At 40.8% G+C, this 23,834-nt stretch overlaps 2 protein-coding genes, 1 long non-coding RNA gene and 5 other non-coding genes across 15 annotated transcripts in view; 4 read left to right on the plus strand and 4 right to left on the minus strand.

The window, feature by feature from the left end:
* The first annotated feature begins 1,501 nt into the window (after nt 1-1,501).
* LOC111076758 (neuropeptide-like 4) lies at nt 1,502-2,236 on the plus strand. The gene is made up of 2 exons (XM_022370688.2): nt 1,502-1,611; nt 1,860-2,236. The coding sequence occupies exons 1-2, from the start codon at nt 1,600-1,602 to the stop codon at nt 2,049-2,051; spliced, it is 204 nt and encodes a 67-aa protein (XP_022226380.2). The 5' UTR covers nt 1,502-1,599; the 3' UTR covers nt 2,052-2,236.
* Nucleotides 2,237-2,370: 134 nt separating this feature from the next.
* On the plus strand, nt 2,371-2,442 carry Trnaq-cug. Its single transcript has one exon. It is a non-coding gene; the product is annotated as a tRNA-Gln (tRNA).
* Nucleotides 2,443-2,761: 319 nt separating this feature from the next.
* On the plus strand, nt 2,762-2,833 carry Trnaq-cug. The gene has a single exon. It is a non-coding gene; the product is annotated as a tRNA-Gln (tRNA).
* A 288-nt stretch (nt 2,834-3,121) lies between these two features.
* LOC111075318 (apoptosis-resistant E3 ubiquitin protein ligase 1) overlaps nt 3,122-23,834 on the plus strand; it is a 30,614-nt gene continuing 9,901 nt past the window's right edge. For 2 of the 8 annotated variants that reach the window (XM_022368535.2, XM_022368543.2), the window contains exon 1: nt 3,122-3,672. In XM_022368535.2, coding sequence (XP_022224227.1) covers nt 3,462-3,672 — 211 coding nt within the window. In that variant the 5' untranslated portion in view covers nt 3,122-3,461. Of the gene's footprint in view, nt 3,673-12,613; nt 12,742-23,115; nt 23,404-23,834 lie in introns of those variants that run through there. The other 6 variants (XM_022368575.2, XM_022368582.2, XM_022368518.2 and 3 more) reach the window with 4 other exon arrangements.
* Nucleotides 4,099-4,170, minus strand: Trnaq-cug. Its single transcript has one exon. It is a non-coding gene; the product is annotated as a tRNA-Gln (tRNA).
* Nucleotides 4,343-4,414, minus strand: Trnaq-cug. The gene has a single exon. It is a non-coding gene; the product is annotated as a tRNA-Gln (tRNA).
* Nucleotides 6,826-6,897, minus strand: Trnaq-cug. Its single transcript has one exon. It is a non-coding gene; the product is annotated as a tRNA-Gln (tRNA).
* LOC111075372 lies at nt 10,647-14,150 on the minus strand. Its single transcript, XR_002607926.2, has 2 exons — nt 14,052-14,150; nt 10,647-11,455 (listed from the first exon to the last, which is right to left on the minus strand). It is a non-coding gene; the product is annotated as an uncharacterized LOC111075372 (long non-coding RNA).

The raw sequence follows: 23,834 nt of genomic DNA on the forward strand, positions 1-23,834 counted from the left end.
CAAACATTTGGCTTTGTTTTGGTTGAATTCGATCGATTTGGGAGCTGAAAAATACATGAGTTGCCAGTTTTTATGTGATACACTTTGGCGGCATGAAGGCGGATGATATAAGAGGATTTGTTTTTGGCAACAAAAATGGCACAGAACTTGAGAGAATTATTCTAAGGAATTAAATGTGAAATAATAACTAAAATGTGGAGTAGCAGAGAGTTTAATGTGTACCAAAGGAGTATCAATCTTTTAAGTTAAAGAATAAAAACATCATAATAATAAAATAATAATGAAAAATTTCTCTACCTTAATCCTTAATCTTAGTCCTATCCTAAATTTTCTGGCAGACTTGGTGTCAGAATTATTAAAGACTATGCAAGTTTTTGGACATTAGCTTACACATATTTCCGTAAATATTTAAGCAGAAAAGTCTAAGCTTCTTAAATCAGAAATTATTCATGCCTCAACCTCATTATATACCCTTGATTCCATTTATATTTATTTCTACAATTTTTGCATATTATACTCTTCGAGCCAAAAGACTCGTTTTTAATTATTACACAAAATGTATTAAAATAATAAAATATTGTTACTACATGACAAAATTTAAAAACCTTAAAAATGGTAGTAAACTACTTTCAACGTTGGCTTGATATATCTTCAGATATAGCCATTCTATGGAATCCAATAAAAAGGCAATTTTTTTTTCCAACTAGAAAATACACAAAGCTAGCTAAGAACAGTTTTTTAACTTTTAAAATTTATTTCATATATTCTAGAGTCTAGACTCTAAAGATTTTCGAAAAAGAGCTACACAACCTGGAATAAAATTTACTCTCGTGTAAGAGTACAGAGTACACTCGAGCCACCAAAGTACAGTGATATCAATTCCACTATTTAACAAATTTTTTGGAAGATAAATAAATACTTATAAACATTAGATGTTGGCTATCTAACAATTGTTTAAGCTTAAATCTCCATAAATATAATTCCATACTTAATCAATTAAAGTTTTGTAGTTTTGATGATTTTAAATTTCACCCACAACATTTCTGCGCAATTGATCTAAGTCGCCAAATACTTGAAATTTTTGGTTAAGAACCAATACGAGTACACCCGACTGTCTGGAGATCATTAATCACCTGAATGGAAGCCAAAAGTGGCGACAAGAAATCCCCAATTAAAATGCACTGAGCGTAGCTCGCAAAATTCTACTGTCTCACTGTGCTGAAATGAGCGTCACATTGAAGGCCAGTTCTATAATCGAGAGTGACGATCCATCAACGCAGATCGACAAAGAATAAGAAGTCATTAGAATGCGAAGGGAAATTGTCAAAAACTATCAAAATATAATCAAAATACAAATAAAAAACGATAACGAAAACGAAAACTATTGCGGAATGATGTGAGCAAAACAGAAATGGCCATAAATCCTATCACAGTGCTTTCAGAAGTGCGACATCATAAATAAGTCATGAGTGTGACAAATTCGGATTGGAAGAGAGCTACGAGTATATAAGAACCCGGAGTGAGCTTCAACAGCATCAAACCACAAATTGCAATCGCTTCAGTAGCATCAGAAACCAGCAAACAATCAATCCAAGCAAAATGTTCAAGCTGGTAAGTTATAGAGCAGATAAGGACCTACACTCAGGAAAGGACTTCAGAGCTATAAGCTTATTCCTTATGGAATCTAAGGCATATTTATTCAAAGAATTCAAATTCTTACTTATGGCTTCCGTTTAAATTCAGTGTCCTTCTCGGACCCTCAAAATTTAAACTCCGTTTAACACCATAAAATCTCACTGATTCCTAATTCCTGAATCCTAATTCTCATCCAATTTTTAATCCACCATTGCACTTCCCAGTTGGTCGTTGTCTTCGCCGCCCTCTTTGCTTTTGCCCTGGCCGTGCCTGCTCCTGCACCACTGCCACGCGCCGCACCAGCACCCATTCCCGTTGCCAGCCCGGAGCCCGCACCCCAGTTCTACTACGGCGCCAGCCCCTACGCCTATTCCGGCGGCTATTATGCTGCCTCTCCCTACTCGTACTATGGCTAAGTGCTGTGGCTTAACCCGTGAATTGGATGGCTAACAAACACCCGCACAAATGGACGTATAAATGGACATGATAATGGACTTTGGAATTTGAGCTAATTAAGTTTTTCTCTATGTATAGTCATAAAAGCTTCTTTAACAAGCGCACAAAAAAAAATGATGAACAAATAAAAATGTTGCAAAAGTAAGGAAATATTGATTTTTGATGACAATTTAGTTTTTGGTGGAATCGTCTGTCTTCTTCTTTTGTCTGTTGCCAGAAGTAAACAAAAGTACGGCCCAGTGGAAACTGTCAATCAGTTTGGACGACAGCATCGCAAACGGTTCCATGGTGTAATGGTTAGCACTCAGGACTCTGAATCCTGCGATCCGAGTTCAAATCTCGGTGGAACCTTGTAAAGGGATTTTTTTAAAGTATTTTTATGTTTTTTTTCGATTATCTTGTTAATATAAATTCAATCTTATTTTGTAAACCTAGTATAATATGGTATATACCAAATCATTTATTTTTGTGTTTGAAGGTAGGTTTCATTAGTTTTATATACATAAATAAATTACTTTTCATCTTATATTATTAAACGTAACTGTACATTTTAGTCTGATTTCCATATTTAATGAAATAATACAACAAATCAATGCCTGTAAATTGGTAACTCAGCAGTTTTTTTCCTCTATGATGTATCTTGATGAGTTTTGTCCGACAGCTGTCAAGCGGTTCCATGGTGTAATGGTTAGCACTCAGGACTCTGAATCCTGCGATCCGAGTTCAAATCTCGGTGGAACCTTAGTATTTTCAAATCTACGATTGGCTTTTTTTAAACGAATTTGTATTTTTCCCTATTTTGAAATAACACTTTGCTCTTAAATACAGTTTAAAATATCTTTACATAAATTAAGTTAAATTAAATTAAAACAAATCCACAAAGGCTCGGACTTATCTTCTTGGTTTACAAGCCGACTAAATGGTTCGTGTCTCTGCTGACAGCTGTTCTGTGAGCGCCCCACTGAGAACGCCAAAAGCATGCCACCCATCCATCCACCCCCAAAGCGAATGACAAAAGAGCCCCAAAGCAGAGCAATGCAGCAGCAGCATTTGTTTTTGCTCTCCGCTGGCTGTGCTTTTGCCACCTTTGTGCTGCTTATTTCGTGCAAAAAATTATTAATAAAATATACACTGTAAGAAACTTAAATACGACTTAATACACTGGAAATAATGCTCGCGCTGTTGTGTGTTGTGTGGCCGCCACTGTTGCTGCAACGTCCTCTGCTGCTGTTTGCTGTGCTGTTGCTTCCGCCTGCAACGCAGCGGGCAGCGACGTCAAAGTGCGCGCATTAAATATTTAGAAAGAGACAGCTGCGTAGCTCTCCCATGCATTTATCGGGTCCTATGTCTACCTGCCGAGAACTTTGATTATGTGGAAACGCTCGCTCAAAGTACTAGTAGCCCTCATCTTGAGCTTGATGTTCACCCTCTCCCTAGTGAAGATTGTTCTATTGATCTGGACCTCGTATCCCCCCGCCTGGCTGCAACGCTACACCGACGCCGAGCGCCCCCTGCCCACCGTTGACGAATGGCTGGATTCCGAGCAATTGTCCGGCTACAAACAGTTATTTCGCGATAAAGGTGAGTCTTGTAATGCAATCTATAGAGTTTATGGTTACAGATGTCCGGGGCATTGCCATATTTCGCCTTATCGCAGGTTCAGCTGTGAATTTTTGCGATTCGGGTTTCTTTTGTTGATATTTATTATTTGTTTGTATCAACCTATCTCTCTCTCTCTTTCTCTCTCTCACTCTTACTCTTACACTCAGCAAGTGTTCGCTCTCTCACGTGTCAAGTGTGTATGTTTGTGTGAACAAGTTTTTGGTAGTTTGTAAGCTCCCAAAAGCTATATTTTTTGAATGGGCTTTCAACACGTGTTGAAGTGAGTAATCTGTACGAAAAATAAAGTCAGAGCCACGAAATTTCAACTTAATATACAAATCTAATAAAATAGAATATTATTGAGTTGCAAAAGGGAAAAAACGAAGAAAAAAGAATAATTAATTAAGGTTCTACCGAGATTTGAACTCGGATCGCAGGATTCAGAGTCCTGAGTGCTAACCATTACACCATAGAACCTCTCTGAACGCCATGAAAGACAATTAGTGGTAAAAGCCGCACAAAGATGATCTTCCATCTCGTTTTTCTTAAAAAAACTGAAGTTATTTATAAAAAGATATATATGCTTACCTATATACATTTATTTTATAGAAAAATACAAAAACAATAGAAAAAAAGAAAATTTAACTTCAGGTTCTACCGAGATTTGAACTCGGATCGCAGGATTCAGAGTCCTGAGTGCTAACCATTACACCATAGAACCGCTTTGAACGCTCATCGCTTAGAGGCAGTTTTCTAGTCAAGCAGAGACCACTCTGCCGCCACAGATCGTAAAGAGAAAGTTGATCAAAGATTTGAGGGCTATTTATAGAAACCTGATCTATTGTTAATGAAATCGTTTCTGTTTGGTTCAATGGCTGGTCGCCAAGAGATAGAGATGCGAAACTGTATTGCTGGGGCTGCAGAAATGAATACGTATTCCAAAAATTTAATGAGATTTAACTGGCTTGATTACGTGTTGAACTTTTCGTAACAATGAAATAAGCTAATTAAGCACATGGTGCCCTGAATAATTGTAATGTAATTTTTAATAAAGGGCGCCAAACAAAAAAACAACCTGCTGGAATATACACTCCGTGAGAACGAGAGAGAGAGGGCCCCAGGATGCAGCAAAAGCTTTTTTACTCCGAATCGGGTCTTCGTCTTCGGCTTCTGATTCCCCGAACGTTTTCTGTGTCAGAGGCCCAGGAGCCAGTCGCGGCGTCCTTTTCGGACTCGGGCCTGACTAGGGTTTCGGTATAAAATCAATCGTAAATGTCCTTAAATGCTCAGTTTTGGTTTTACTTTGAGGCGCGCTGGTTTCACACTCCAACTTGTTCGCGTTTTTCCCCCGTTTTTCTTTGGTACCAAGCAAACAATAAATCTTACAACAAAAATTATATTTAAAATAACAAAAATAGCCCAAATCAAAAACCAAAAAAAAACTGTAACTGAAGTTGAAAGTTCTAATTTTTGTGTGTTAGTTTCCATCGCGTTTTCTAAGTTCGACTTTTGTGTTTATCCACATAAACGTTGTCAAAACATTTTCGTGACACCGAGGACAATAAAGCCAAGAGACATTAACCCAAAGAGACATACGAAAAAGCAAAAAGAAGAAAACAATATTTTTGGGTTAGCCCTAACCTACATATTTCGGTTAGCACGTGTTCCCAGACCCTCATACTCCCCCATCATACAATATAATACAGCGATATCACAGCCGGTTCCACTCAAAGCTAATGATGCATGGCTAATCCCTATAATACGCGTTAGGAGAAAATTAATGCTGGAAGAAAGCAAATTTCGCGCCGTACAATTTTCCACATTTTGGCATATTAATTTTTTATTGTTTGTGGGCGCGGAGAGAAGTACGACGGCGGCGTCTACCCCATTGGGGTGTTCACACTTCAATGCGCAGTTATTTTATAGGCCTGAGCACTCCACCTCACTCCCAAAGACCCCCCCCTGTAGACACCCATCTGTTCTGTTCTGTTCGTTCGGCTCGTGTGTTCCATTATCCTATCTAAATAAACTGACTCATTCGCAGTGTGTGCTTGTGTGTGTGCGAGTATCTGTGTGGTGTGTGATTCTACATGTTTGTTTTGCTGTTATAATGGTTAATGTCACTCGATGTTGGGGTTTTGGCCTGGTCGCATCGGTGTCCGCTCATAAAGAATTAATTGCCAATTAATTTTGATGACACTTTTCTCTTCGCTTCACTCCACTTTCGCACTTGACCGTGTCCAGGTCCATGTCCACTTGAATTCTGGTTTTTTTACTCCTTTCCCGAGCCGCCCACCCACACACACTCATACGCCCTTAACCTTTAAATCGCATTTACTTTTGACCTGCATATTAATTAATGGGTTAAGAGCACGACAGGCCGCAAAAAAAAGAAAGGGTCTTGGTGCGGTCAATTATGCATTAAGTGGCATTTTGGGGAATGAATTGTAATTGTATAATATATGCATGTACATTTATACAAAAGGGTAGCCTGTAACAGCTCGAGAAAACCGTTGTTTTGCCCCGTTCTTACATAATATTGTAGAAGAAACAATAGGCGACAGTCGTCTCCCCATTTTATGTAGTTTGCTGTACGCTTTGGAGTAGGCGAAACATTTACCTTGATTTTGTGAAAGTTTTTAAAATACTTCATAAAACCACTACTGATATCTGTTCAAGTTACTTTGATTATTCTTCTCCGATTTCTTTCCCATTTACGTATGAGAGGAAGAACAAATATCCACATACATACATATGTAGCTTTAATTCTTGCATAACCTGAACTAAAATAGGCTCTTTGCCATGGAAAATCCCAATGAAACTTATATATTTTTGTTGAATGTAGAAGTGTATTTTAATATATCAAATCAACAATGCATTAGATATGCTAAATTCCATACGAACTTTGACAATTTTGATGATAAGAAATCAGAATTTACCTTCACCTTAACCAACCCACTTCTAGTGTCATGAGCATATATGTAAGAGATCAGCCACATGTGGAAAGAATTAAAGATTCTATAAATAAAAGTAGAATCCCTTAGAAAATATCCGATTTAAAATATTAACTTCAAAATAAACACCCCAACCCCCCCCCTTATTATGATGAGGTGGGTGGCGCGCACATCCTTTAGGTTCCACCGAGATTTGAACTCGGATCGCAGGATTCAGAGTCCTGAGTGCTAACCATTACACCATGGAACCCCACTGAACCACGGCCGTCAAAGAGCTTTGTTCGATTTGCAAAAATAGCCCCGAAAGCGGTCTTAGCAGAGATCATAGCTATAGCGAAACAAGGCGAAGAAAAGAGATGCCACAACAAGAAAGAAGCAACCAAACAGAAGAAGCCGCAAAGAGACAGAAGAAAACAATGTAAAGCAAAGCAAACATTTGAATAAATATTTCCATAAAGACCAGAAATACAAGTTGAACATTTTTGCAGAGCCGACTAAATCGCTCGAGAAATCAGAGGTGGTACGGCTGCAAAGAAGGCAAAAACAAAAAAGGGAGGGGGAATGTAGCTAGCAATAAAGGTGGAAAGAGAGCGCAGAGCGACCGCCTTTATGGCCAGAGCGAAAGAGAGGAAGCTACGCCCCATCCTGGTCGGAAGCATTTAGTTTGTGCGACAAAAAGAGAAAATAATTGTTTGGTAAACATTGACCAATGTCCGACACAAGAAACAGCACCAAAAGCAGGCCGGCAGAGGGAAAACAGAAAATATTTCCAGCCTTTTCCTTCTGTGGGCGCCGCTTTCCCCGCCACTTTTTCCTTCGATGCCTGCAAGGAAATTAAAAGGAAATTGCGCCTTGTTTTGTACAAGTGTGGTGGGAGTGGGCTACAGAGCGGAGGGTGGGTGGTTTAGGAGCACGAGTAGTATGCGGCGAAGCAAATTAAAAGGTTTTTATCCCCAACTTGGAGAGTCTGTGGCGGAAGACTCAAAAGCAGTTAAAAACGACACAAGTGCCGAGAGAGACAGGGACATGAAACGCCAGTAGCTGCTAACTGGCTGAAACAACAGAAACGGAAAGGAAAGGACAGGACAGGGTGCAAAGTACGAGGCTTTGGATACCCTGTAGTTTCATTTGTCTTAGCCATGACTAAAATAAATATTTGTAATAATATTACACTCGAAACTTTTGAACTTCTGACAAAGTTTTGTCTTACGACGGATCTGCTGATACTCTCTCCCATCAACCTTGCAAACTTCTGATGGGAATCGTTATGCCCTGGCTACGGAGGGCATCCCCCACAAGCAGAGACATCAGCAGACAGCAGCAACTACAACAGTTACACATGTGCAAATAACAAGAGGCCTCATTGTGTGTCTTCCCTACCCACCTCCCATCCACCACCCCCTCACATTCTGATTCAGTTATATGCCCGCTCTCCACACTCTGCCTACCGCTCACCGCGTTCTCTCCCGCTCTCTCTCTGTTCCTCTGTCCCACTCACTCGCTGTGCTGTAACAGTTGCAACTGTTTTTGTTATGTAGGCCAAAGATGTCAGAGAACGGAAGCTTGACTGAATCTGGCTGCTGTCTCACTCACACACACACACACACATCCTCATCCTGGGCAGCCGCTGCTCTTCGCTGCAGCTGCTCCTACCTCCCTCCCTCCCTCCTTCATCCGTTATGCGTGCTGCTTTGACGCCTGGCGGCGCTCTTTTGCGGTTAGTTATCATTATTGCCATCCCCCTCGACGGCATTTGGTTCTCTATTCGCTGTCCCTGTTCCTCGCGTCGCTGTTTCTGTCGCATTTGTCAGCCACAATTATTATAATGCAGCAGCCAAGTTTTCCTCGCCCTCCCCCTTGCTCACTCACTCTCTCATTCTCTCCCTCTTTCCACTCCTCTCAATTGTGCTCTCTTTCTTTTGGAAATTATCATATTGTTGGTGCCTTTTGTGGCGTCCTTGAATGGACAAACAAAGCGTATGGGGGAAAAGAAACATTTGCGCATTTCAACGCAAAAGATTATTTTCAACTTTTTGCATAACAACAATAGGCAAAAAACATAAAGGAACGTGAGCAGAGCAGCCAGAAAAAGGCGAAAGCAGTTTAAATTCCTGTTTGAAGAGGGATACGGCGAAAGGATACTCTGGAATGAACAGAACAACACGAGCAAACGAGCAAAACCTGAAAATGGTAATGAAAAACAGCGCGGAACTGAATTTAATTAAAGGGATTTTTGGTGTTGTATTACCAAAGAATGAATATGAAAATGGGGGCAAAACGTAGCTTAATGGTTTGGATATGATGTGATGGTGTTGGAATAAACTGAACGTTGTTGCTTATCCGATTTACATACATAAATAATGGGACGCAGCTTAACTTTCAGAGATTTCTGAAGGCTCTCTTTGCTCTCTCAGTAACATATTAAAATAACACAGATTTGCGATGTTTCCTTATAGATCTATAAACTTTAAATTTTTAAGATATAATTATAATAATTTATAATATAATTTAGGGTGAAGAACTGCTTGTAACATAATCCACAAATGTTGACAGCTTACACAAAAAGACAACTGTAAGCTGGTTAGTTGTAGTTCTTTTCACCTTTTTCAATCTTTAACTATGCCTGCAAAACAATTTGCTAAAAAATCCAGCTAAAATTCTCAAAAGTCCCGGTACACCCGGATAAAAACTTTTGCCGCAGGCTCTCAATCTCCTGCATTCCCCCCACTAACCCTGCATAGGCTTAGTCGTTCTCCAGCTGTGGGGCTGCCACAGAACTCGATCCCTCCTTTTTGGCTTGGGCATTAACATAAAGCAAACATTTCGTCCTGGCTTTGCACTAAAGAAATTTGTAGTCATAAAAGTTTCAGTATCATGCCTATATTTTGGCTCTATCTTCGACCCGCACACACACACAGGAACACAAAAGTTAAGGACCCTAGCCCAGAAAAGACCCCGTCCGACTTATGACAAGTTATGGCTGGGACTAGGCCTACTTTTTTTTTATTTTTAAGTTATTTTTCTATTTTTTTACTTGCGAAAAACGAACCTCGTAAAACAACAAAATATGGCAAACATTTATTTTACACGCAAGCGAAGGGGTGGGGACATGGAGACAGACCATGTGTGTGTGTGTGGGCCACTTGGCGACCCTAAAGCAAATGAACAGCTCACTTTCATTACAAATTCCGACAGTAAACACACAAACAAATGCCCAGACCAGACATACAGATACTGGTACACCAAACACGGAGAAAGTTTTGTCCGCTCCCATTACTAGACACCACACACACACAGGAGCAGTGACACACACACACACACACACACACACTGATGTTTGGTTGAGCAAACAAAAACAAAAATGGCGCCATCAATGGCCACGTTCCTTGCTCGATGATGATGATGATAATCAGGTTCAGAAGGAGGCTGCTGCTGCTGCTGCTGCTACCTCCATTTCGCTGGCTGTTACGAAATTATTGACTTCTGTGTGGGGGGGTTTAGAGGGGGAAAAGGTGATAGTGTGTGTGTGTGTGTGTGGGTTGGCGCATAATTTTCGCACACGTCTGCCCCCTGCCACTGTGCCCACACAGTCACAGAGTGCTATCAATAAATATTTGCCAATGTCTTTCGATGGGCATGGCACTCTTATGGTATGGGTTTTTGCGCTGCCAGAAAGATTGGTGACGCCTGCAATTCGAACTGGCAGCCACTGACAGACTGCGGAAATGGCCTTGAATGGAGCCGGAGATAGTTAAGATTTAGCTAGAGATATGGTTGGATATGCATAGGAAATGTGGACAGGGTTGTTTGTATTTTACAGCAGCAGTGGGCTCAAGTTTATGATTGGTGCAAAATGAAGCTTGATGTGGGTATTATTTTGTAATAGAAACTAAAGTGAAAGATGATATTGTCTGCCACATAAACTGAGAAATAGTTCAGAGAAATAAAACTAACAAACGAACTAAGCAAATGAAATAATATTTCTATTTTGTTCTTGACTTTTTCATGCACACTTTTTTGTGCCATGTATTTCATTGGATAATACATTCTTTACTCTTCAGCTGGGCAGCCCCAGCTTCCTTCCCCAGTTTCCTTCGGTCCAGATAAGTTCTTCCTTTGATTCGTTTCTTTTGTCTCGAAGAGAGAGAGGGAGAGCTGGAGAGAGCTGCCTTGTTTATTATCCTTGTCGGGCATGGCACGCGCAAATCGTTTGTAGTTTTTATTGGGCTGCTCTCAGCAATTTCTCAGCTTGTTTTCTGTGTCTTTACAGAGGAGGGTTCCACTCCACACCACGCCACTTTCCACATTCTCAGCTTTTTCCACACACACTTGAATGTAATTGTTTCAGCTGTGTAAATAAACATCAGGGCACTATATAAAAACACCCTGACAGACAGTCAGAAGGGCGGGACAAGACACGCGGGGGGGGAGGAGTGACACACGCCATGTCCTTATAGTATATATATCTGGAATAGTTGTCCTTGTCAGGTCAACAAGAAGGAGAGCTCTTTGTCTTTTCCGTTTGTTGCTGTAATTTCGTTGTAGCTTCCCTGCACTTTCCAGTTAATGACAGCAATTTGAGGCGAGTGCAGAACGGCGCTGCTGCGGGCTGCTGGGTGGCAGAGTGTAATAGAGGGTGCCACTTGTTTACAATGCCATCAAATGCTGCTCCTTGGTGTGCCTGCCTGGCATTCCCTTCGGGCTTGCCCTCTAGGGTTTTCCCTCAACTTTTCCCTCTTCCACGCTGTAGATCAATGAAGTTGTTGCCTCTGCTGCACTTGCCACTCGAAAGTGTGTTTAAAATGGAGCTATAGATGGGACATGGCAGGGATATAATTTTCCAGTAAGAGAGAAAGAAAGAGATAAGGAAAGATAAAGGAGCGTAAAAACCAGTGAATGGATATATAAGACATAAACTTTTATTCGAAGTAAGCTTTTGGCAAGCGTCGTACATAATTTCTTGCCAGCCAAAGAGAAAAATTACATGGAAATAAGCAAAAAAGGGAGATGTTGAGAAAATAAAAGGGCAGAATGGAGAATAGAGAAAGAAGGAAGATTTAAGTCCTTAAAGTGCATTTCAAGACTATAAAACAGATGATATTTAAAAAATTATATTAAAGAGTATATAAGCAATAAATTTAAAAATAAAATAAAAATCAGATGAATGATGCAGAAAATTATAGGCTTGAAGGGACTCAAATTTACAATGAAATTCGTTACTTAATCAGTAATTCATAAGCTATATAATTCTCAAACTATGCATCCTTTTAGGGGATATTACTTAAGAAATATAAAATAAACTTCACTGTTCGTGTTCCATTGTGCAGTTTTCACTAGAAACTTTAAACCATTTTTCCTTCCGGTTGATAGATCTAATTATTTCTGACATGAGCCGTTTGGGGTCTTATTTCCCTATTCCCTTCCTTTATTCCAATAATCTACCAAGAGAGTTGCATACTTCCCCCTGTGTGTGTGTGTGTGTGTGTGTGTGTGTGTGTGTGTGTGTCTTACACTACTGAAACGCACTGTCGTTGTGTAATTCCACTTTTTGACAGGCCTTAATCCACGCTGCTTCCTCAGGCATTGGCCTATCCATTTCATTCTATTATACATTTTCAACTTTTTCTCTCTATTTTTATGTGTTTTTTTTCCGTGCAAAAACTTTTACCCAACTTGTATGAAAAGTGTGTATATATATGTATATATATATATATATATATAATATATATCCAATCCCCCCCTAACCGTGCTCTGGCAGCCACCCTCTTTAGTAATCCGCAGCTATGCATGAAATATGTCAAAACTTTATGAGAGAAACTTTTTTAATAAATTAAAAATTACAAAATAACACACACAAAATAAGTTAAAAAAAAGGAAGGTAAAGAAAAAGCGAAAAACTAATTATAAAAGGCAGTGAAAAACATGATTTAGCCATTAAGTTTTGTGAACGATAAATATACGTATATATAAGGTGTAACAATTTCCATAAGGAGAGTGAAGAGTTTTCGTGTGAACAGAATGTGGTCGCCGGAATCGGAAATAAATTCCATTGCCATGGCCACCACCATGCGGCATTCGCAGTCCTCGTCCTCAGGTGAGTATTTTTTTTTTATTAAGTTTTTGTGGCTTGAACAAGGGTTAAGGCCTCCTCTGAAGTCTGGGGCTAAGGTTTTGCGGCGGGAGGGGTAACGTGTGTGAATTAAATTCAAATTTTTGGCTTCTTTATTTGACTGACGGCTAATGCAGCGTATGCGCAATATGGCGCTCATACTCAAGTGTTTCCGTTTCCATTTCCACTTCCGCATCGCGCCTTTTGCTGTGACTGTACTCGTGTACCGTACCTCTTTCCACCCCTTTTCGTGTGGCTGTACTTTTGCCTTGAACCATCATGCAAATTGCCTTTGCCCTAAACCCTGACTAACCTTCGCATTGAGTTCTCCTGACATGTGCAATCGGTTTGCTGTGCGCCTTCGCCTCCTTTATGTATCCTTAATTAAAGCGAAAGTCGAGAGTGCGGCTCGAGCAGGTTTTTGTGCCGTTTCTTCGATGCCGTTTGCATGCCAATGACATAACCCCAACCACAACCTCAAAAATATAAAAAAATACTGTGGGTGGAATGGGTGGGGCGGGGCAGATGACTGCCGAATGTGGCCGGCAAAGTGCTCTCATGCACGTAATGTGTAAACGACTCATGAAAGTGGGCGAAGCGCAGTGGGTGGGCAGCTGCATAGGTCTACCCACAGTTGCGGTCAAGGAAATAGAAATGGCAAAGAGCAAAGAGCAAGAGCCATAATGATGCAACATGCGACAGACTGCAACAAAAAGTGGTACTTTTTGGCATGAACAAATTTACTTTAATTATATAAAAATATTTGCAAAAAAAAACTACATGAACATTTATTACTTCAAAAAATACTTTCTTTGGTGTAGAAAAAGGTTTTTTTTTTTATTTTTTAAATTGTATTTTAATTTTTTCTCTTTCTCTTTGAGTGACGAACGAAAATTGTGATAACAATTTGATGCACATTATTGACAGCTTTCCATTTTAAATGTAGACTTAATGTTTGTGCAGCTTGACGGCTGAAAGGATTAATTTGGTTTACTTTTTTAAATGGCACTTCACCGACTACTGACACGAATTGATTTCACAGCCTTAATGCAGTTCAGTTGTTAACATTCTCTCATCCAATTATCCCACTGTCAATAAGTGTCATTCGGTGGGCTTAAAATGCTGGCATTAATTGCTTGTCTCATTATATACACGAATAAATCGGCAATAAAGTTTTTTGCAATTCATCGAGTTCGGGTATAACTTTAGAAGGTTGTGTGCTTAATGGCATCACAAAGGTGTAATAATCTTTAAGATAAGCTACTAAATATTTAACATAACACATTAGCTCGTACATAAATTACAATAACGATAGGCAACAATAATGCCTAGACAACGATGAGCACAAATTATTCAAATACGACAATCAAGAAGAAGAACGACGAATAGGCAGCTTAAATCGTTCCTTTACATTATGAATATAATAAACATACTAATTAATAAATACATATATTTTTTTTCCTCGATAATTGTAATTAGTTTAATCTGTGTCTTTGTTTTCCTGCTTATATGGCGTCGGTTTGATTGCACGTGTGCCGGGTCATGCGGCAGCCCCTCTCAGCTGTAATCAGTTAATCAGTCATTTGAGCCCAAAGATTCAGAATGTTTTCCATTTAGAGTTCAGTCTCATTTTGGATTGCATTCAGACAAGTAGCACTAGCAATGCGCTGTTCGATTATATTTCTATTATTGGCGATAACCTCCGGAAGGTCCCAGTCACAGTCAGGGAAGGTGAGTGCATCGCTCAGTTTTTCAGTTTATTCAGTATAAAAAACCATTAAAACGTTCTTCCACTGAAGAATGAATCAGCACCAATGAATGTTGTTCGGGTGGCGGCATCTCAAAACGAGGATTCTCAGTGCGGACTAGCTGTGAAAATGCTGACAGCAGACGCTCTCTCAAAACTAATAGATGAAAAGTTAATGGCTCTAGAGGCGGAAAGAAGACCCCACCCAGAAGATACTCTCTCAAAACTTGCCCAAATGAACGACAAATTGGAGGTTATAGCAGAGCAGTTGACAAAACTGTCATCCTGGCTGACTGCAATATACGACAGAAGAGAAAACCTTACAGATAGAAAAAATTTTCGAAAAATTGGTTCAAAATATTACTACATTAACGAGAAGGAAAAGCTGTCCTGGTACCGTGCATTGGATAAATGCCATCAGATGGGGGCTCATCTAGTGAGTCTGCAGAGCGATGAGGAGCTCGAGGCACTCAACAGGATGCTGATGCTTGGAGATGGATATTGGATAGATCTGACCGATGAAATAAAAGAGGGAGAGTTTATTTCGTCCACTACAGGGCTACGCGGAACTTACCTTAAAAATTTACGCGACACGTCAGGGTCACGGCATTGCGTTTGTTTAGAAGCGAAATATACAAGATATGGAGAGAACACTGGAACAGTGGACATGGAACGCAGGGAATGCAAGTACCCAATGAACTTCATCTGCGAGAAATCCTTTGATATTGTAAACCAAAACGAAGATTACCAATAAATATGGCGTTTATTTTCAAGTTACTCACGAGGGACAACTCTTTTGGTCAATCTTTTTGTTACCGAGTTTTCGTTTTTTTGAGCTTAGACAATCTTTTGGCGCATCAACTGAACCCTCAGCATTGCTCCCCCACCGAACCCTTAAGATTTTCTCCTTTCGGGACTTCTATGTATTAATTTTGCATACGAAATTCCAGTCGAATACATTTTGCTCCTTTTCACTTGGCAAACTATTTTGTATCTGTTTGATCTGTATTGCAATCCAAAATGCAATTTATAACTTGATCCACTCTGATTTAAACACACACAAATGCCGTTAAAAGTGAAATATATATATATGTGTGTATATCGTACGAGTAAGATATGTGCAATAAGTAAATAAATTCCACCATAAACATTTCCATAAACCTTAAGCGTGTGTGTCCCTTCGTTGAGTGTACGGGCCCGAGCCTCAGGCCCCTCACAAGACCTTCAATCACGCACATAAACATTTAAAGGTACACCTGCCCATTTCTCGCGCACACAGCTACACCTATACACAGCTATACACACACTCACATGTGAGCACAAATACGTAACTCCAATTGGAAAATGCCAAAGTGTTGCAGCTTCGTTCGTGCAAATTTGTTTATGCGAATTTCCATGTTGCCAGCACACTCTGCCATAAAGCGAGCGGGCAATACAATGTGCGAAGGAAAGGGAAGAGAAAAGAGAGAGAGAGAGAGAGAGAGGAGAGGGTAAATGTGTGTAGGCAGGGAAAATATTCCATGTTCAACCTACGTTTGCTGTATTTTTGATACCTCTCCGATTTATTGGAAAATGGGAATTTTCGCACAAATGAACGCGCTTTATTTTAATAGAAGGTAAATTGAATGTTATGCTGAATATACATAAATATACTATTATTATTATTATTATTAGTATGATAATACCCACTATATACTATATATATGTTTGGATTTTTAACATAAATGAACAATATCGTATCGAAATATGGTAATACCAGAACCATATACAATTTTATTTTTGTTGGATTGTAATTGTATCATACGATGTGAGATCACAACATACATAGTACATATTAATATTTCAGTATCACTTTTATACTGTGTTGAAGCAATATGATTCGCATCTCAAAGCTCAAAGAATATTCAAAATAGAATATTAACAATATATTTGGCAACAGCTATAGATTGTTTTGAGGAATTCAAAATGAAATGCCCTATATCGTGTATATATATAATTCCTGATACTGAATGGAACCTTTATTCACAAGTGCACTTCTATACCCAAAAAAAAAAAACTCATAAGAGAGTGAGAAGGGGGAGCTGTGGCCATCGCTTTCCTTATGTTGGTTTTCTAGCCTGTTTTTGTTTGCAAGCTTAGAGGCCTTTCAATTGAGTTTACAGTAGAGATCGATGGAACACACCGCTCACTGGCCTATGTAAAAAATAATGTAGTTCAATACGAAAATACCCATAATCGTGGGTGACAGAAATTGCCATTCCAACTCAGTTGGAATATTAAATTACTTACGTTTCTACATTACAAAGCCATACACTACCTGGCACTACATGACACTACATTCAGTTACATTACAATTCATTACACTACATTAATATTTATGGGCTGTGCACTCGAGCTTAAAAAATTCCGTGCCTAATGTTTCACAACGAAGGCTATGTGGATTGGGAATAAAAGTGCTAAGAATATGAAAATATATATTTTCCAGGGTATTGAAATCTCCGATTGAACAATCCTTTCATTCGAATTTTGCTTTCGATGCCATTAATTGCCGTTGGCCGTTGCCAGGAGCCTCTCCAATGCCAGTGCTGGCTGCTGGCTGCTGCTGCTGGCATTTGGCAAATGTTTTCTGCCATGTTTGCCAGAGAGGAGAGGGCCAACACACATACGGGTACGGGTACGTGTACGTGTACGGGTATACAAATGCTCACAGAATGTATCTGTGTGAATGTGCAACCTCAACCGGCTCATGTCTGCGGTTTTTGGTTTTGCTGCCCAAGCTGCATGGCCCCCTTCCACCCAGCACGTGAGTGCAACATTAATACTTTGGCATTATGGCTTTAACCCAATTTGGCCCACTCTTTGCAGTGTTAGAAAACAGATGAAAAATAGTGGAAAACCCAAAGGTAGAAGTTTCCGCCTAATGTCAGTGGATGCGCTATGTGGGCGTGGCTTGTGTGTGTGTGTCTGTCTGTATTAAAGTTGCAAATTGGTTTTTGTGGATTTTTCATTTTCACCGTATAAGCACATTTCCCAGCTAGAAAAGAATAAACGAAGCGCTTAATTAAATTGCCCGAAACAGACCAGAAATCAAATAGGAAAACTCGGAGCGAAAATACGAGAGAAAACAAAGGACTCGCCCAACAGACTACCGAGTGCGAATTGTGATTAAGGACGTGGGATGAGCATGGGCTAAAAGGGGAGGGGAGGAGAGGAGAGTAGAGACCCCGAGAATGGGCCTTAATTTAATGAATAAATAATGGGATTTATGCTGCCTCGCCGCTGCCGCTGCCGCTGCCGCTCACTCGGAATACAGGAAGTGGTTTAAATGGGTTAAGTGGGTGCTGGCAGTATGGCTGTATGGCAGTATGGTGGTGGCGGTGCAGCCTGATGAGGTGCTTGAGTGGTTGGCCCTGCAGCTGTTTGCATAACAATTCCGCCTCTGCAGAATGCATATTTACGCTATCATTTAAATGTGTTCGCTGGCACAAATGTTTTTTTAATTGAAGAACTGGAATTGCATTTTAATTTTGCATTTTTTTTTGTCGTTCGCCATTTAAATGTTTGATACAAAATAGGAATTTTGCGCTTAACAAAAAACCAAGTTGAATACTTTTAAAGGAAATTAATGGATTTTAAAGCAATCGATGCATAAATAATGGTTATTTATTTTATTTATGTTTTATTTTTATTTTATTTTATTTTCTATTATTTTTATTTTATTTATTTTAAGCTAGTGAGCTGCACAAAATAGTTTGGTTCGCCTTTTGACGAATTTTAAGTATTCATATTTTGAAAACACTTTTCTGCGTAGCCTTAGCTACTAGCCTTTAGCCAGAAAAAAAGGTTATGGTGTGTACAAATGTTCTATGAATGAATTAACCAGGAAATGCGATGTTAATCGTATTATTAAATCTCTAATCCAAGCTAAAAGTTTGCTGCATATTTCTTACTTCTACCATAAATACAGTAAACCATAAACTAACCTTATGCAAAATGTGCAAATTCTTTGGAAATTCCATGCGAATTATTAACTAAAGAAAGAGTTTGGGGATCTCTGCTGCTCTTTGCCAGCGGAAAACTTTGAGTCAATTATAAATCGATATATCACAGAAATGTGGCAACTATTTTTTGGCCATCTGCCTGCCTGCCTGCCTGCCTGCCTCCCGCTATGTGGAGGCGAAATTTCAAACATTTTTGTGAAATACTTTTCGAGTTGCACCCAAACCACATTTACCGCTCTACTCCCCACTCCCCACTCCCGCCTGACATTCCTGATGCATTTGCCACTCGTTCAAGCTCGTGTTTTGTGGTCGACTAACGCCAGAAGGGGGAATCCGAACACATCCGAACAGCTGGAGCTTGCAACAGCCAAAACGGGCACTCAAATTAAGCGACATTTAATGTCATTCAGGAGGGGTGTAGGGAGGGTTTGAGAGTGTTGCAAGTGAGAGGCAAACATCTGTTTGCCTTCAAAGTTGCCTCGTGCGGCTTATGCGGGCAACCCGCATGCCCACACACACACACACACACACACACACACACACACACACACACACACGAAGCGCGCGCGGGGGATGCCACAAAAATGTAAAGCAGGGAAACGATAGAGAGGCAAAGAGAGAGCGTGGGGTGCAGACAGGTGCAACAGCTGCGGGCTGGTTTTTGAGGAAAGCCTTAAAGGCATCTCCAAGGCAGAGATGGTGCCAGCCATGGAGCTGGCCTCCCCTCAGTGTCTTCTCCTAACACCTCTCGCTGCTTGCTTTCCTGACAGTTTTTCTTCTTGCCTTTTTCCTACACTTTTCCTTCTTTTCCCCCCTTTTTTTTTGTTCTTGGCTACAGCCTGTAAACTAGGATGTCATCTACAGGCACACAGTGGCAGCCTCAGCTGTGGCATCATTTGCAGGCAATTTCTATGGCCACACTTTGCCTCTGCCACTGTCCCCCCGCTTTCCCCTGCTCTAAAGTCGACCCCAAAGTGAGAGTGTTTAAAACTGTATTGCCCCACTCATTTTGTACGCCCAAAGTCTTGGGTAAGCTGCAGGCATCTCTGGTCGAGCCCCGTGCAGCGGGAAGGCGGGAAGCCGGGAAGCCTATTTGATGATGGCTTTCTCTGGCTTCCATGGCTCTCCCCTATAGGCCAAGGCTCTCCTGGCGGCTCCTCGTTCTGTGCACTGAGCAGTTGGATAATGGCCAGCGAAATGTTTTGCAAATAAGAGAAAGCTAAGGATTATGTTGATCGGAGTCGAGTTAGATTTGGAACCAGATTTTATGGGGATTTCGTCGACTCTAAAAGTTTATTCAGCAAGTCAGAGAACAGTCTTGATGTTTGTCTGCTTTGTCGTGGGTTTTTTGTCTGTACGAGCCCTGTGGAATTGTCTCTGGAATGCATATATCAGCATAAGATATACCGTCAAAGGTATCTTTGACAATGGGAACTTGTCTGGTATATGCAAGTACATGCAGAAGGCTTTTTAATTTGGTATATTTTCCTACTTATAAATAGTCCCTAGAGCATGCTCTAGTCCATGGAAACACAGCCACTAAATGTCCATTTAGAGCTGGCAAATATTGTTCATATCTTCATACACTCAAGGCTACGATAGAGGCTCGCACAGTGATTGCTCTCCTGGGCGTATATTCCCGTTTCAAGTATCTCCATCCAATGTGAGATATTCGTTCAATAGAGAGGTGGAAAAGTGGCAGAATGTGAACGAAAACCATTGTCCTGTGAGTAGAAATGTCCACCTAAGGGACTCTGTACTCTAAGTGTTTGCCCACTGTACCTAGTCAGCACTTTGGATATAAATATTTATTCATATGCAACAGCAACTGCAGTGGAATTGCATATTGGATTTTTGGCAACAGATTTCCTCTTAATTCGCAAAAATTTTGTATTGAAGGCAGCGTCTGGCAAAGGTCCCTGCCTGCTGCAGAAGTAAAGCGGGCAGAGAGAGAGAGAGAGAGCGAGAGTGAAGGCTTGGGGCAGGCCCTAAGCACACTTGGGACCCACCGCACGGGTAGCGAGGCATGCGAAGGAGAGGCAGGAGCCGTACGCTGACTTTTGTCGTTTGTGGGGCCCACATTGCGTATACGTAATTTGCAGAGACTGTTGCCAAAGTGGCATTTGAATTTATGCCGCCACTTGAGGCAAGTGTAAGTGTGTCACGATGTGGGTGTAAGTGTAATTGTGTGCTGTGCGTCTGTGTGTGTCTGTGTGTGTGTGTGTGGGGGGGTTGCTTGTGTGGGCTGTAGAGCAAAGAGTGCGCTTTATTTTAAATTAAATATGCAAATATTCTTCAAGTTTTGGTTCCTTTCTGCTTCGCCCCGCCCCCTCCATCTTGTGCCACGTTTTGCCTTCTGCCACTTGTTCTCCATTTGTCCCCCTCCCTCTTGTGGAGGAGGTCCTGCTGCAGACAGGAAAACATAAATTATTGCAAGCAGATGAAATATTTGTGGATGAATTTGTTACAAGCTGCCTGGCAAGTGCAGTCATTGGGGCGCTGCTATTGTTTGCTGCAAAATATTGCCAGGGCGGAAAAATGCACAGCCAAACGGAGAGAAGGGAAAGTAGTGCAGAGAACAAGATGGGGAAAATGGGGAGAAAAAAGAGGGGCAAACAAGGAGAAACCTAAGGGGTATGCTTGGAAAATGAAAGAAAAACTGAGAGCATATTTTTCTGGCTGGACTAATCTTCCGATTGCAACGAATCTTGTTAGATATTGTTAGATAATATGTCTATAAGTAGTCGTGTTAAGAGGGGAATTTCATATCGAAACTATAAGCTGGTCGTCATTGCAATAAATTTTACTACGTTTTATATTGAATACCGACACTTCAACCATTATTCTAGCTGTAATTCTTCAGCTGAAACCTGCCAACGGAGACTCCTTCTGCACTCTCCGTCTAAAGGGTATCTAAAAATAACGAAAGCCCTATAGAAAGAAAGAGAGAGAGAGAGAGCGAGACAGAGTTATATGGCAAAAGATATGGGAAGATGTAGTGCAGCATTTCCCCAAGACAGGATGTCCTCGGGTGGAAAAACGAATGCTGGCAATTTTATCATTTTTCACTTTGGTAAACAAACACAAAGGAAGAAAATCCACCCAAAGAGCGGACAAGGCGAAGGGGAGATGCTGTGAAAACAGTGAACGGGGTGGGGTGTGGAAAGGGTAGACAGACATGAAGGAAATATTGCGGCTATTGTTGTGGGGCCAACCTTAATCGCTTGCCAGCTACACCGCTGCCACACACCACACACCAGACACCCATCCCTACCATCCCATTCCACCCCCCGCGCCGAGCCTCACTCTATAGCTATGCTGCCACCATGCCACAACGATCGAATGTCATTCAAATTGTAATTTTTGTTGCCTCTTTTTACCCTGCAACATCATCTCTGCTCGAGAACAATCGATGGAAAAGGATAAAATGGAAAAACAGCACAACAATGTGCCCAGGATAACAATGGTCGGAAAAGCGCACACAAAAGAGATGATAGAAGCAGGAGGAGGGAGCAGGAGAACGACAGAGAGAGAGAGAGAGCAGACAGTTAAAAGCAAACAATAAACAGCGAAATCATTCTGTTGGCCCCTTCCCCTGTGAAGCTCCTTCTGCTTTGGGTACTTGCACTCCACTACTTGTATGTACATATGTGTATATCAATACAGTGCGTTTCGGTTATGTCTGGCAAAGAAAAGATGTTTCTATTGAAACTATTTTAAAAGATTTTCCTCACAAAGTCTAGTGCACGGAGCTTTGTTCATAATCCAATTATAAAAATAAATTGAGTGAATTCCACTGCTACGCCAATGGAGTTTAAGTGAATAAAAGCGCTCACGAAAGACGCGGATGCACAACATTTAAATGAAGAGTCTCATAAGCTTAAATTCGAGTTAATTTAATTTTGGGGTGCAGCTGTGAGTGCAGCCAAAAAGATCTTCAGTAGATAACTATAGCTCTCCCTGAATGTACATATAAAGCATTTACAGTAAAGGGAACTGCAACTTCTGCAGAGACACTGTAAAGAAAATCCCAAGAAGTAAAAAGAACGAATGGTACATGTATAATCTACATGTAAGTGTGTATACATAATGAGTGTAGATAACGGTACAAACAATTTTTTTAATCTAACTAAAATCTGCTCACAAATGTATGCTGCGGTCGGGTATAGGGTCGCGCCCCAGCGACTCGCACGTTCCTTCTCGTTATTATGGTATTTATTATTATTAATTTGTGTTTGCTCGTTAACAAAATACGCTGATATCTGCTTGTGGTAACATGATACAGAATTGGCTTTATTCAGAGGGCTTTCTGCTTGATATACCCCACTGTACGAGTCTCCTGGGCAGAGTTGGGACACAGTACTCTCGTATTTCAGGCCTAAGGCAGCCCCAGGGCTAATAGGCCAACTTTTGTGCTCGCTCTGCAAACATTTGCCCAGCACTTTGGGCCAGGCTTTGGCTGCTCGGCTGCTCTGCCACTCGGGCTAATGAGCGAACAAAGAGTAAACTCGACCCCACCCCCACAACCAGGGCAAATGTGTCTGTGTGTGTGTGTGTGTGTGTGAGTAGGCTCCGTTTCGAATCTGTAGCAAGTAGCCCTTCGATTTGTTTGTCAAAATTAACAATATCAGCATCAAAAAATTGTTATAAGAAAGGAAATTCATGCGAAAACCATGGGACAGCTGCAGAGCACAGTCGAGGATTGCCCAGACGTGGCTTTCAGTCGCAAGTTGATTCAGATTCGTACCAGCGCCTCCTATAGGGGTTTCCAGCAGACTCTGAACAACTGCGAAGTGGCTTTGATATTCAGCAACATCCAAGTGGCTTGGACGCCCAGATGCATGCAGAGGAAAATCTTCCCGAATGTTGCACTTAAGTTGTGCTTTGGCAGTGCTGCGGGTAAGTCGTAGAGAATGGGTGTGGCACTTATAAGCCCATGATTCTCTGGTGTTTTCATTTGGTAGTGCTGGATAGTAATTATTCTTGAATAATTCTAGTGATATGAGTTCTTGTGACTCTTTGCGGTTGCTGGTCTTTGAACTTTCGAGATTTTCTCTCTTTAATTTAATTTTAAGCACTAGTTCAGGTGTTTTTTTAAGTATTTTTACGCTGGGTGAGACTGGGACAGTGAATACAAAAACAAAACACATTCCGCTTGCGGCACCCTTTATAGCCACATAATATTAGACTTTGCTAAGTGACTAGCTGCAAAAAAATAAAGATGGCCTTATGGGAAATGCCTGCAGTCAGAGCGAGAGAACTGTATGCGTCAAGCTGGCTGTCCAGTTGAGCTGGGAGCAGCGTTGCGGCAGAATTGATCGAATATTTTA

This window comes from Drosophila obscura, unplaced genomic scaffold, assembly GCF_018151105.1.
Source record: "Drosophila obscura isolate BZ-5 IFL unplaced genomic scaffold, ASM1815110v1 contig_200, whole genome shotgun sequence".
Classification (NCBI taxonomy): domain Eukaryota; kingdom Metazoa; phylum Arthropoda; class Insecta; order Diptera; family Drosophilidae; genus Drosophila; species Drosophila obscura.